The 14,938-nt window shown below is 37.3% G+C and overlaps 2 protein-coding genes across 2 annotated transcripts in view; one reads left to right on the forward strand and one right to left on the reverse strand.

Annotated features, from left to right (window-relative positions):
- Positions 1-11,345, reverse strand: part of LOC306861206 (transmembrane protein 178B) — an 84,805-nt gene extending 73,460 nt beyond the window's left edge. Inside the window, exons 1-2 of the mRNA XM_079403347.1 lie at positions 10,676-11,345; positions 7,901-8,529 (exon numbers count right to left, since the gene is read on the reverse strand). Of these exons, the coding sequence (XP_079259473.1) occupies positions 7,901-8,282 (382 nt within the window). The 5' untranslated portion in view covers positions 8,283-8,529; positions 10,676-11,345. The remainder of the gene's footprint in view (positions 1-7,900; positions 8,530-10,675) is intronic.
- A 1,263-nt stretch (positions 11,346-12,608) lies between these two features.
- On the forward strand, positions 12,609-14,475 carry LOC306861353 (small ribosomal subunit protein mS33-like). The gene is made up of 3 exons (XM_079403571.1): positions 12,609-13,136; positions 13,356-13,576; positions 13,653-14,475. Exons 2-3 carry the CDS (start codon positions 13,362-13,364, stop codon positions 13,756-13,758), a joined length of 321 nt encoding a protein of 106 aa, XP_079259697.1. The 5' UTR covers positions 12,609-13,136; positions 13,356-13,361; the 3' UTR covers positions 13,759-14,475.
- The last annotated feature ends 463 nt before the right edge of the window (positions 14,476-14,938 follow it).

Consider the following 14,938-nt stretch of genomic DNA (forward strand, 5'->3'; position numbering starts at 1 on the left):
ACTAGTATTTGTTTTCAGTGTTTTCTCTATTCTAGTAATTAGAATTTTGGTAATAAGAGTTTTGCAGTAAATATTTACTTTATCGTCATAAACATAATGCAAAAATATCATAATGGTCCTGAAATAGGCTTCATTTTCTTTTAATATGACCCAGACATGTCGTTTACAGGTTCCATGAGAGTCACCCACACAGTGAAAACATAGTAGGCGGTGTGTATCATCTTGTAGGAAATGTTGGACAGTAGTTGGCGGTTTGACTTCCCATTTCTGATGTAATGCATCAGAAGCAGAATAGCATTTGTCAGGTGTCTTCACGTTGCCACGACAACAGAAGCAAGAGAATTATTCCACACATCTTGACAGATGACGTTACTCAACCTTCTGCCTGTGCCTTATCTGTCGGCTTCAGCGAAGAATGAAAAACAAACAACCGCCTCGGTCCGTCACTCACAGCGTAAAACACCTGAGCAGAGAAACCTCGCACGCCCTTCACACGCTTGACCCAAGAGGCAGAAGCAGCTGTGCCATTCCTCCGTGTGCCATCATTCTTGCTTTGTCGGCTTCCTGAAAGCTCTCATTCAGGCCGGCAGCTGCGGTGGACGTGGCTCTCATTAGAATCGGCCCGCTCTCTCTGATAGAGCTTTTAACAAGCGTCTTGTCTTTCTCAGGCCTGAATGGATTGCTGATTGGTGTCATTGCACCGTGAGCTGAACCCCACTGAAGTCCAGCCCTTCTGATGAACCATTGATCAAAAGAGAGGATGTGAGGAAGGGGGATGAGAAAGAGGAAGGGCGTCCACCAGGAGGAGGGAGAGCTTATACATCAGAGATCAGGTCTGGATTCCAGCTTTCGCTCAATCGACCCAATTGAGACTCATGGCCACTAACAGGAAGTTAAGACTGAGCGGTGCACATCCTTAAAACAAGATAAATTTACTGAAGAATTAAAACTGCATGAGATATTAAGCTCAGTTTATTTTTCTTGCCCCGTTGGCAAGTTGTTTTTTCTTGTTTTTAGCATAAATGTAACACGATTTACTGAAGTTTGTGCTGCCAGCAGGGTATGAAAAATACAATCAAGTTCCTTTGAAAACAAACAAGTCTTATTATCCTATTATTTTCAAAGGTTTTGCTTCTCAAGTAAATTTGTCTTGTTTTAATGATGTTTTAAGGACATTTTTACTGGTAAATAACTAAATACTTAAGAAAATGATGATGATAAATTGTGTGTGCATAGAGATTATCTCATGATAATTATACTGTAGTTGACTCTGCATATTAATTTAGAAAAAAAACACAATTAACCTTTAACTGACTGCTTAGTGTCATTCTAGAGAAATCATTTCTAACAGTTTACTTTTCTACTTTTTTTTACATTTTAATAAAGATGACTTGTTTCTTTGGAATTAATTGTGAAATTTATACCACATTTTCAATTTATCTGTCGTACTTGCAGCTGCCTATTATTTATTAGTTAATTTGTTTTCTTATTACTCAATGGTTATTCTACTAGATCATTGGAAACAAAATGTCAAGTGTTATTTATTTGCAAAATATCAGATTAAATAAATAAATACTCAATTTAAATATATTGTAAAATATAAATATATTATTACATATTATATATTTTAATCTAAATATTTTAATAGAGGAGTGAGTCCAAAAGCTTATTTGTTTTGCTGTGGTTTTAAAATGAATAGAATAAAAAAAAAATTGGGCATCAACAAAAATTTATAAAGAAAAAATTTGTCCGCACACTGAAAATACAGCTAAAAAAATGTATTTACCAAACAGCTCAATGCTTTGACCAGTCAGGTCTTCATCCGGCATGATTCTTTATTCTTGAAAACTGATAAAAGCATCCAATTTCATTAGTATTGGCTGAAATGTAGGTATCTTGACAACCCTACTGCTGGTAAGTTATGGTGTGGATTACCACAGCTTTGTTAATCATATTCGAGTGAGCTATTTTGCATTGCCATGGCAGGTACATTGAAAACAGGCGAATAAGCAAATAGTTTTTGCATTTTACTTTTCATATCATATATCTAAATGCATGAGATTAGCCTAGACTTTTTCAGTCCTTAAAATGCACCGAGGCTTTTCAGGCTTTTGGATTTGGCATTAACCCACTCATATTGAGTGAAGATCATCCGGTGTTTATCACACTATCCCAAATTCAATGCCAAACTAATGAGCAACTGAACGGATCAATGTCATTTCAAATGCAATACCTCTCTTATAGCTCAGCTTACAAAGATTTCCTATGATTGATCTGCTCCAAAAAACCACTTCCCACAGACAGCAAATCCAAAACGCCACAAAGATGCTACGATTTGGGGTTGAATTAGCAGTGGGAAAAGTGTTTGGAAAAATTGAGCCATTCTTGATGACTTCTGTGTAAGGAAACTCCAAATAATGAAGAGGGAGTAAAACACAATCTTTCCACTCGTTCTTTTACCTCATTCCATCCTTCACTCCACTGCAATGTGCAGTCCTTTGGTGGTGAAATCATCAGCACTCCATTTTCAGGAGACTAATCTGTGTGCCAGAATATAAATTGGGCTGCGAGAAGGAGGGAGACAAATCGAGCGAAGGGGGAGGGGTGAGGGAAGACAGAGTGTCATTTCCTCTTGACTAACAGCCCTCGCCGTCTATTCTTTATCCCTCCACTTCTGCTTGTAATTGCACAAAGCAGCCGCATTCATCTGACTGGACGTTTTACCCACAGTTCCACTGCAGTTCTCTCACAGCTGTTCTCTGTCTTTCAGGTGCAGCATTACTACTGGCATTTCTTCAGCTTTTCAGCTGCCTCCAACCATCCTCCTCCACTTCCCTGCACGGCAACCCCCACGCCTCCGCTTTGTTCACCTCGCAGGGCTGATTGTGAGAGGAGACCTGTGCCAGGTTTCATCAGGGAAAACAGAAAGACAAACAACGAGGCTCACAATGACTCTGGGTCGCATAACATTCTCCGATTTCAATTCTGCGGCATGGTGCCATGTGAAACGCCGACATTGATCAGTCCCGTGGAAACACAGACGGCTGTCAGCTGAATATTATAAGCAGGGCTTGTGCTTTCTAGCATTCAGGGACAAATTATAGCAGGCCTACAGCAGTGTGACAGGAAAATAATTATACGTTTTAATTAGGAAGAAGTATTCCGGTGGCTTATTTTCAGAGTGATTTCCAGGCATGGTTCTGAAATTACAGATTTATCAAGGAATTGTTTTTAAGTCAGGCTAAAATGACATTCGCAACTCGTTTTATTTTCATAACGTGACATTTTCTGGTCAACTGAAGTTGATCAATTGAGTAAAAAGTGGCCGTTAAATACTAGAATGGTGTCAGATCTTTGGATGGGAAAATGAACAGGTTTGGCAACATTACCTGAAGAGAAAAGTTGTGTTTTGATAAAAGACAAACTTTATTTCATATAGAATATTAAGCACCAATGAATTGTGTATAACAAGGCCAGGAACGTGCATTAACAAATTTAAAAAAGTAAATTTCAGGGAACAATAGTCACTATAAGTAGTTGCTTACCCTACCCAACACCTAAACCTAACTGCTACAACAACTACCTTTCTTACTATCAATAAGCAGAAAATTAGGAGTTTATTAAGGGAAAACTCTTAATTAATAATGAATATGTTCCCTAATCTAAAGGGTTACCAAAAGAGTAATAATGCTGTAAAAGTGCACATTTTTATATAAAAATATAAGATGTTCTTGACTACAATAGGATCTAATTTTTGGCACATTTTCGGCAACAGTTTGTTTTAATTAAAAATGTTAAATGATTGTCATGGTGTGCACTTTTTGTCTCATCTTTATCACTGACAAAATTTTTAAAAATCCTCATCAACTTTTATATATATAAAATGAACTGCTCCTTGGAATCATCCTTCAGCTAATAGTTATCTTTGCATATTAACCTATAAAAAACATATTAAATATTACCTTGAAACTTAAATTACTTTCTTGATGCCACTGACCTCCATCAAGTCCTTAATGTTCCCATTTTTCTGATGTTATTTCAAGAAGTTAATCATTTTGCTGTCGTCATAACATATATCAATCAATCTAGATGTGTGATTTCACAGTACATTACCCAGAATGTTGCATTTTGGAATGTTAAAATGTTTTTAAAAATATTGTATATAAGTCTTGAATAGAAAAAGTTGCACTATATACTCCAAAAAAGACCAGAAATAAACCCTAAAATGGCTCAGATTAGAGCACACGCTCCACACAAAACGTCAGGAAAAGCGCATTTAATTGCATTGAAGAACAACGTGACCTCCCCAGCCGGAGAGCTTTCATGGTGTGATGAAAATGTCGATATCTTCCAACATGGTAGCCAATGATCATATTAGCATAATTTCTAACAGGAGGGGAAAAGTGATATAACTCAAGCTGTTATCAAGCAGGGTGCTAATTTCAAGTCTGTCATATTCTTAAATGCACAATTGGACGTCTTATTCGAACTAAGCGAGAAATATTCTTCCTGCACTAATGAGGGTGCTTTACACACTCTGAGGCCAAATCATAATCTACTGGTCGTGGGCTGAGTCCAGGCACTCTGTCAAGTTACATTTCGCTATATGGATATTTGTTGGAAATGAAAGGCGTAACAGAAAATGAAAAGGGAGGTTACTGGATACCTCATTTATTTCGGCATCATTTCTCCAAGGATCTTAAATGCCTCCTGGCCTTGAAAATTACTGAACGCTTTTCCCTTTCTCTACACTTTATTGAAAGTCACACCCAATTTCTGTGATATATTATGCTTTGGAATAAAATCATTGTAAGAGGAAATTCAAAGCAATAAAACCTCTACTACACAGTCTATTCCTTGTTCCCAAGAAATGTTACCAGCATCCCACCTCAACACCTGTGTATTTGATTAGTGCCAGCGCCCGAGTCCCAGCACGGCTTACTTTTTGAACCATGAAGGTGTGGCTTCTTCCTCCCATGGCATACAATTTAAACACTGAAAACAAGGAGGCCACATCCTTTGAGATCTCAAGTGCAATCTAATCCTTGTCTTGGAGGGCCCTTTTTGGTATAAGTTGAGATTTAACGTCCAAATAACATTGTGAATATGCAAACTGAGATCCAAAGGTCACATTGAAATCTGTCCTTCATGTCAACTGCATACATGCTGTGGTTTCTCTCAATGTCCATTTGTATTTGCTCTCTTTATCTCCCTCGCATCCCCATGCCACGTTAACCTCCTAAGGTTTCCCTGTTTTAATGGTGGGAGGTTGAGTATCTCTCTCGTCCCTTTAATTGTGCTCTAGGTCTAAAATGTCTTCATCATCCCTGATAGGTGTCCCGCTGGGAGGACATTTGACATTTCATTTGTCTCAGTTATTGTTAAGCTTATTATTGTATTTTTTTTTTAACCAAATAAACTCTTACTTATAGTTATCATTGCTCATTAAGCTGTAGTCAAAGAAAGTATTTTGATTTAAATTCCAAAAGATAGAATAGTGAGATTAAATGGAGCACGTTTCATTTCCAATGAGTGACTTTTCCCATCTTTAAGCCCTTAAGTTTTGACCCCTTGTCTGTGCACGACTGTTTTGCTCTCTCATACATCATTCTATTCCTCCCTCTCTCTTTCCCAAGAGAGGATCCTGGGAAGAAACAGAGACTAAGGTTCCTCTGAGATATGGGCAATGCCATTATAAGCACAGTCAGCACATTTCATAAAACGATGTGCTTGCAACCCAGATAATGATATGAATAATCTTAAAAAAATATATGTAACGTTAGGATTTACACATTTACTTATAAAGACGCATGGCTATTGACTAATATTTACCAAACAAAGCATGCACAGATAAAAAAAAACAGCTGTTTATCTGAGCATTACAGGTTGGCTAATGACAAATTGTTCTTTACGTTTCATTATATCTCAAACACACAGGAAAATGCGACTTGCATCATCACCCCTCGCCCAAGGTGAATGGCAGAGATGGTGTAGAATAACACTGCATTATTCTATCAATGCAACCCCCATCCCAAATCAGCACGCAGTATGTGGCTGGCAGGTGCCCCAGAGAGTTAAATGAGCTTTTGCTGATGGTGCAACACACATTCGGCTGCTACTGCACACATTCATGTAACACACAGCACTACAGGGGCGCCTCTTCAACAAAAAATCCCTCTTACGTAATCGCATACACATTAGGCACAGGTACAAGAGGAGGTGACACGATTCAAATAAGCTTGTTTTTATTTCAGAGGGCATTTTGTGCTGCTGCTTTCCAGAACATGCACACATTTGCAGACAGAGGTTTTGCGTGTAACCGGAGAGTGTGTGAGTCTCAGCAACTCTGGGCCAATTGTTTTGGTGTACCTTAACTGAAACACAGCCTTCTGTGTTTGGGCTAGCACAGTTTGGGGGCTCAGGGACTATTAGATAATAAGACCCAGAGTGTGAGACTAGCCATAGGGCTTCACACCTTTATATGCAGGGGATTCGTCACTCCTGCTAACACATGAGTGTTGAACTTGCCATTTTATTTATTGTCCATTTTTCATGTCAGTGCACATAAATGGGGATGTAATGTCTATTGCAGGCCTCCAGTTGTGAAGGCTGACGTTTGTTTGTGTATGTCTGGAGTTTATGCATGAAAATGTTTCAGTAGTTTAATATTGCACTGGATTTGCTGTTCCTGAAGGTAATACTAGTGCTTGAAGGGTAGCAAAAGAATAGTGCTAAGATTTCAGACTTTCAGGCTGCCAGTTTATATTTATTGGCTATAGATGTTTAAAAAGATGTGAGAATGACAAAACCGATCACAGTTCAGTATGCAGATATTACAATGGCACCATTGCTGCCCTTGCATTTTGAATGCTGAATATTCAGTTATATTTGATTCACTTGGTGTACATAAGTGGCAGATTCTAAACATTTTATCTCAAAATCTTTGAAAAAATAGGGATCAGCTGATAATTTTTCATAAATTTTCTAAGTGACCATTAACCAATCATCAAAACCAATTTACATTTTGTTTCTGCTTTTAAAGAAATAACAATAATAATATGTAATTTTAGACTTTAGTGGAATACATAATGAATATATTAACCAATATAATAATAATAATAATGTAGGTTCTTCGGGTCAAGCGATAATTAATAAACAACATTTTTATGTAACAGAAATGGGACAGGCTTTCTTTGAAGATTTCTACAAAGGAAAGACCAATTTAAAAAAATAGTTTTGTTTGTGCTTTTAAATAAATAATATGTATTTTGAGACTTTAGTGGATACATAATTAATATATTAACCAATATAATAATAGGCATAGAGCTTAAGGCATTAGTTTATGTACTCTTCATAAACAAACAGAGGAGTATTACCCCATATGATTTTCATCCAACAGAATTAAGGAATCAAAAACAGTCCAAGGGTATTTGCTGTTTTGCACATATAACAGTTGCACAAATATTTATGTGAAGGGACAAAGTTACAGAGGACAGAGATCAGGGTAAGAGGAAAATATTTAACAAGTTAATAATAAAATAAATAAATAAATGTATTATTGTTGTTGTTGTGACATTAAATGTTGTTGTTAACAACCCAAGTATGAATGGCTGTTACATAAAATGTTAAATTAAATAATTATCGCTTGACTATGGAAACCGATATCTGAAATATGTTGACAGTTTTGAATGTCTCTGAAAATTTATTACTAATTTACAGTTTTTAAATAAACTGATAACATAACTAAGCTAGATTAAATAGTGGTTTGGGCTGAATTGATTGCAGAAGCTTAAAGTTCAGAATCACCCTAAACCAGATGTTCTGAGGAATACCATACTCTTCTGACATGAAAGCATAATCTGCATTGCACACTGATAGACACAACACATCACTGTCCTACCTTTTCGAATGAAGTCCTCGATATCTTGATCAAATCCAAGCCGATGGCATTTGCTCCACAGCCCCATGTTGGTGGAGTTATACTGCCTGCTGCACTCATCGGCGGCGCTCATGGCGAACAGCTGCCGTCTGTTCCGCGCCAGCAGCAGCTTTTCCTCCCAGCGGTCCAGGCGCGAGCGGCTCGCCCGCAGAGGGAGGCTATTGTTGGGAATGTAAATAAAGCCCGGGTCCTTCCGGCGGCTGGAGAAACTTCGGCACCGCTCTCGGTACCTCCGGGCGTCCGTCTCGTACCAGTGGTCGGAGCAGATAGCCACGGCCAGCATCCCGAGCGCGCAGAGGGACAGAGATAGACCGGCGTAGAGCAGCAACTTCCCCGCAGCCATGCTCGCGTTGCGTTCGCTCAGAGCCGCGTCAGCACCACAACAGCTTGGAGAGCTCCTCGACACGCAGCCGCATCCCGCCGGGCGCGCGGACGGAGAGAACGGGTGTCAGTCGGTGCAGTGGAATTTGTTTTGGAGAGCTCAACCGCTCAAATCTATTTAAGCCTTTATTTAACGTCCATCCGTAGCCCTTCCCATCCAATACCAGTGAATGAAACCTGACGAGACGAGTCCAGTCCTCGAACCAAGCCTTTCAAAAGAAGGCAGAGGAAGTTTTTTAGCCTTTTTTTTAATTTTTTTTATATTAAAGCTAAAACAACACCCTCTAAATGGGGTTTCAATCGAAACAGTTTCACAAAATAGCCCAGACGTACCATTGCGTCACCTAAGATTTCGTACGTCTATCATGCTGTAGGGCAGGCTATGTAGACAGGACGCGATTCACGGGGGATTATTAATGTTTGAACCTCCCAGAAAATGTATGTGGGGGTACAAACTATTCTAACGTAGCCTACGTTTCAGTTTGCAAACGTTTCAATAACCAAAAGTTAGATTGCAAGTTAAGGCCACACCAAGGACGATAACTAACGATAAAGATATAGGCTATATCTAAAAATCGTTCTCAATATTCAAGAATAGCAGCGTCCACACCACAGCTATAGGCCTAACGATAAAGGCAACGATATCGTTGGAATCACTTTCAGAACGATTTTTTTCCAGCTGATGAACGATTAAAAAAAATAATAATTATTGCATCAACTTTACAATCAAACAAGGTACAAAATCCCATTACAACATTCAGCCTTGGTTGAGCATAACCAAAAACAGAACAAAAAAATTAAGCATCAAAATAAACCAGAAAGTCAAATACAAAGAAAAGAAATGCATAGCCGATACTTCAAAAATAAAATACAACAAAATTGGCTTTTAAATTTAATTAGGCTATACAAATCCAAGAAAGAATTAAACTTAAGGGCTTTCTTTGTTCTTATAACACATTTTAAAGATTTGTATCATTACAGCATTGAATAAAGGTGGTGTTAGATTTAAACCATCTGTGAATAAAAATATTTAAAAAAATCCCAAAACATAACAGGAAATTAGCCTAATAACAAATTCAAAATCTCTGTAAAAAAATAAAAACTTTGACAGCCAATCAGAATCAATCCTGCTACAAGCTCGAGAATTTAAGACTGCATATAGCCTGTGCTTATAATAGACGATCGTTCGCTGGTGTGGACGCTAATAACGTTATCTTTATAGTTATCCTTCTCGGTGTGAACAGGGCTTTAGTCAGAGCGCGAAATTTTCACCTGTGGCCAAATTGACGCTAGCGAAATCGCATTCACCTGAGGTTGTAACAACAGTTTGCGCTTTCTGTCGCGATCATCGGGCGGTAGCCTGCATTAACACACAAACAAATTACAAATACTGCCAGGCTAATATTTATAGTCATTATAAATTCTCAACACAAGTAGGCTATAGCACAAAACGTAGCCTAATAGTTTTTGTCGATTCTATATTGCTTTTGATTCATTTTAAATGAACCGAGTCAATTGTTCGGGAATCGGACTGATTGCCAATTCACTAAAAAGAACCGGCTCATAAGAGTCTATTTTGTTTGGGAGCTGGACTACGCTGGTGGTACTGAATCCCTGCGTCCCAATGTGCATACTATCCAACCTATCTGCCCTAAATAGTATTGAAAATTACTAATATCACATAGCATTTAGGATGGATAGTATGCACATTGGGACGTAGGCAATGTTTTTAACTCACTGAAAAGAACCGGCTCATAAGAGTCGTTCTCGGACTGCGTTGGTCGCGCTATAGATTCGGTATAACATTGCTGGAAACTGTCGGAGTAGGCTATTTATTTTCATGTTCGCATTTGCGGTAAAATAATTAATGATCAAATAATTTAATGACGTTACTGAAGAACCGGCATTGATGAAAATGACTCCGATGAAATGTTCTGGTATTGAATAAATGAAACCGGTTCCGAATAAGAATCGGTTTTCGGTTCCCAAACCCTTCCCATCACATTTAGCCTACCTGGCGCTGGAAGACTAGATTTTTGCTTCCCGGTTTATGTATCTGTTTCATAGAAAATGCACCATCGCAGTCATGTTTATTTTCTCATGCATTCTCTTTAGAGGATTCATGAACATTTATGAAATTGTTTGCTCTTAAAGAGAAAATGTATTAAGATGACATCAAATCAGACAACCAATTCAATTCAGTTAGCTTATGATCAAAACAGTAAATCATTCCTGTGAAGGAATGTTATAGTAAATAATAATGTAGGCTACAGCTATAGGCTATAGCATCAATTGTTGGAAAACCCACGGGCCCCGTTTCTAGGTCTGATAAAGTCAATTAAATTCTGTACTCACCCCAATTGAAGCCAAAAGCCTAAACGGGTTCACTCCACTCCAATAATGCACATCCAGCCCGTTTTGTGTTTGCAGTCACTGTATGTGTGGCTATACTGGATATGCAGTGCCAAATAATCCTATTTAACACACAGCGACACACATTTATAAATGGTCTATAAATATCAAACCGTTCAACGACGCCGCATCTCAAACACTTCACGTTTAAATGAGTGCATCTCTCTTAGAACATTTGGCGAATGGTGCATCCTCCTCCTCGGACAATATGGTCCCAGCATCCTCCGTGCATGTTGCCTCTGTCTGGGAAAAACAGCGGTGATGTCATGCTGTCAATATGAGATGTTCATTGTTTATTAAAGTGGCTTCTTAAAGGAGTCGCACTACTGTTCTTGGTTCCGTGTCGAACTGTAACTGGAGTTGCCTTGCTGGCATTCTCTCTTAGATTTACACATACTAAAGGAAACCGGTGTCTTTCATGAATAAATAATCAAAGCTTTCAGAATCCTTCATTTTTGTCATTCTGCATTATCAGAGCTATTAAAATTATACTACACCAGACCCACAAACCCTTCTTACTCATAAAGGTTTGTTATTTGAAACCACTATGCACTGTCCAGAACCAACAGCAGTCAGGTGTATTGCTGAATAATGAATGAGAGCCGTGGCATCTGTGTGAGTGAGGCCATTGTAAGCCTTTTCTGTTTTATTGGGTTGCCCACACAGCCTTCAGATAATGTAGGGATTTTCGTGTAGGCTATATTTCACATTTGTGTGTAGGTGTACACTTATGTGTATGAGATTGATATATATGAGGCTACACATTATTAAAAATTCAGTTCAGTATAATGAAACGGCAACAATCAGCAGCCCATTTCTTAAATGTATGTAAATGTTTTCAGTTATCTTACTAAATAAGAAAAATGCAATAAACAATAGAGAATAGCATTGTTTGCACTGCATTGTGACATATAATTATAAACAATATTTTAGAAGTTTTGTATTTAAAAGTCAGCATCCGAGTGAAAACAATGTCAGGTATTTGTCTCAGAAGTGAACAGAATTGAGGAAAACTGGAAATAAAGTGGATCTTTATGCCATATTTTAGGCAAAGGCTACTACTGACAGACTGAAATATTGAATGTGACATAATTTGCAAAATGGGTCTAAAACCGCATAATATTGATGCATTGGATTGACTCTTATTACACATTCGAGATGTCTTTTCTTTATTGAATTTTGTTGGACTGTAATTTTCTCTAGGACCGTATGAATGACAGCTAAATTTTAATTACATTTTAAAGGGAGGCAAAGTTTGTTTTGGAACTTATTTGCAGCTAACAGTGAAAACTGAACAATGTAATCTAAAAAATTCAGCCGATATACACAAGGCAATTTGTCTTGTGCTATTTGAGGATGTGTTATCTTGTTCCTTTTTTGTCCCCAGAATTGTGTTAATAGATACATCCTCTGGAAGGAAAAGAAAAACGTGATTGTCATGCTAATCCAGAGAGCTGTCCATCAATTTATTTATTTATATCATAGGCTGTGTGTCTTCCACCTTTTTAAATGTTTGTAATGCATATATCGCCATCTAGTGCACAAATATACCAGAGCACATCTAGTGTTCGTCACGCAGCCCTTATAAGGTGGTTTTAAAACGTTTTATATGAGAATAATAATAATTAGAAGAAGAAAGGGCTCAAATGAGTATTTTTGTAATGAATAGCCCAATAAACACATGCTCAATACTTGGGTTTAATAAAGAAATTTAATAACGAAACTGTTCACATTAATGTTCAATTTAAATACATATAAATCAAAGTTAGTCTAATGATTAAATAATTACAGCACGCATGGACCTGAGATGATTATGTAGGCTATAAAGCAGTTATCAAGACAGAACTCTTATCTTGGCATTTATTCGACTTCCTGTGACGCACAAGACCGCTTTTCTACATTGAAGAGGCAAAGCCTAAAATTAAATCAAAATTAATCAAACATTTAACTCTGTAAAGATTAAGTCACGAATAACTGACTGCCTACAAGAAATTGTTTTTATTTTATAATTGAGAATTGTAGTCTATGGCCAGGTCCTTTAAGTAGTAGTGTTTACAAATAAAGAAAGAAATCTGTAGCATAAGTAAGTCATAGTATAACAGAAGGCTTTTTCTCGTTATTTTTTTTTTAATCAAATTTAACCTGGGGAAATTTGAAGTGTGGAAAACGTGCACCGATTAAACCACATTTCACTGTTATTTTAAGGACCTGAGAGACTGATAGGGAAGTGCTTGACCTGCTTCGCGCATGCGCATTATTCATATTCTCCAGTGTGATGAAGGTTGAACTGTCAAATAACCATATTCAAAATAGTTACTGAATATATTTTTTCAGTACTCAATGTCTGTCCACGTGCCTTTATAATAAAGCATATATTTTTGGACCTCGACTGCTTCTTGAAAGGGTAAGAATGCAAATTTTATAACTGTTATCTGCTAACTTAGGTAACATAAGTAACTGCAGACTGTTTAATAAAATGCACAACTGTGTTTTAAAGATATTAAATAGTATTATATTTTATAATTTTTTCTTTATATTATTTCCATTAAAGCATTCATAGAAATGATAAGAAATTATCATTCTATGCATTCTACTGCATTTATCTGTGTGTATACTCTGTTAGGTGAAGATGACTGGTCTGTCTAGCTATGCCCTGCGCATGGCCCGTCTGAGCTCCCGAATATTTGGAGATGTGGCCCGTCACACAGACTCCAAATCAATGAAAGTGGTAGAGTTGTTTAAAGAACCCCCGCTGGCCCAGAGAAAAGAAGTGTATGACTGGTACCCCCCGCACAAGATCTACTATTCAATGACTCAGAAGCTCCGATTCATGGGGCTTTTCAGGTAAGCTCTTTTACAGTGCACCTATGAACATTTGATCTTCAAATTCTGCAGTTAATGTTCTTTGGTATTGTTTTAGGGATGAGCACCAGGATTTCAAGGAGGAAATGAGACGCTTGAGGAAACTGCGGGGTAAAGGAAAACCTAAGAAGGGAGAAGGGAAGAGAGCCGCAAAGAAGAAGTAGACCAACACGTTTCATCTACTATTTATGAAAGGACATTATGAATGGAGAGTCCGATGAAGAAGCTCTGTACACGGGCTGTACCCGTGCGGACAACAGGACATGTTTAAGACTGTGGTGACGTGTTCTATTAGCAGAGATGATGGTGAAACAAAAACACAAATGCTGAATTCACCTTTGATGTCTGTGATGATAATTAAATGTTCATTTTTGTACATTTTGCATCTTCATTTAGCAATACCTTGACATGGTTCTCATTATGCTTTTCTGAAGCGTTTTGCCAGTTTACAATGTTGGGACATCCTCAGAATACCTCACCAACGCCTCTTAGGTTTGCTTTCCAAAGAATACACTGAAAAAGCCTGTAAACCCTTAGGCTAAAGCTTGGGCTACATGCAAGAAAATAATTCATATTAAATTATTACATTTGTGCCAACAAATCAATACATCACATATTGTAATGGACCCATAATGGAAATATGTCAGTCAGGATGTTGGTAATTATGCTTTTGTGTAGCAACAGTTTTGATTGTGGGAGACATGCCATGCCGTAAACCTGCCCATATCTGGTCATTTTTTTCCCTAATGTGATAAAAAGGCATCTTAAATCTGTTCCAGTGATGGGTGTAACAGGGTCATCAATTTCTTGTGCACCAGATTGGGTTTCTATTCCATGGTCTATTTTGCAGAATTGTCTGATTTATTAAATGGGATGATTTTAAATGTTTTGAGCATCAGTCATCTGCAGGAGTGTAAAGTACTCGAATAATTGTACTGGATTACTAAAGTATTATTTTGGTAAATTTATTGCTATATTTATATTATAGCTATATTTATTCTAGCATTATTGAAAGTGAACATACTTCATATTTCTGAACATATTTTCACTAATCAAATTACTCTCCTGGACCTTTTACAGCCAATAACATATATATATATATATATATATATATATATATATTTTTTTTTTTTAAGTGTTAACTATATTTGCACACAATTATAGTCATAAAAATAACTGCATAAAAAATAACATTTAAAAGTTAACAATCCCATGAAACATCTGGTGTGCCTTGTCCCCTTGTGACACTGACCACTTGTACAGCCAAATCATCTTCTGATTAATGTTCATATTCTGGTCCTTTATTCTGAATACATTTATTTGCATGCTCCACAGCTATTGAAA

This window comes from Barbus barbus (assembly GCF_936440315.1).
Source record: "Barbus barbus genome assembly, chromosome: 42".
Classification (NCBI taxonomy): domain Eukaryota; kingdom Metazoa; phylum Chordata; class Actinopteri; order Cypriniformes; family Cyprinidae; genus Barbus; species Barbus barbus.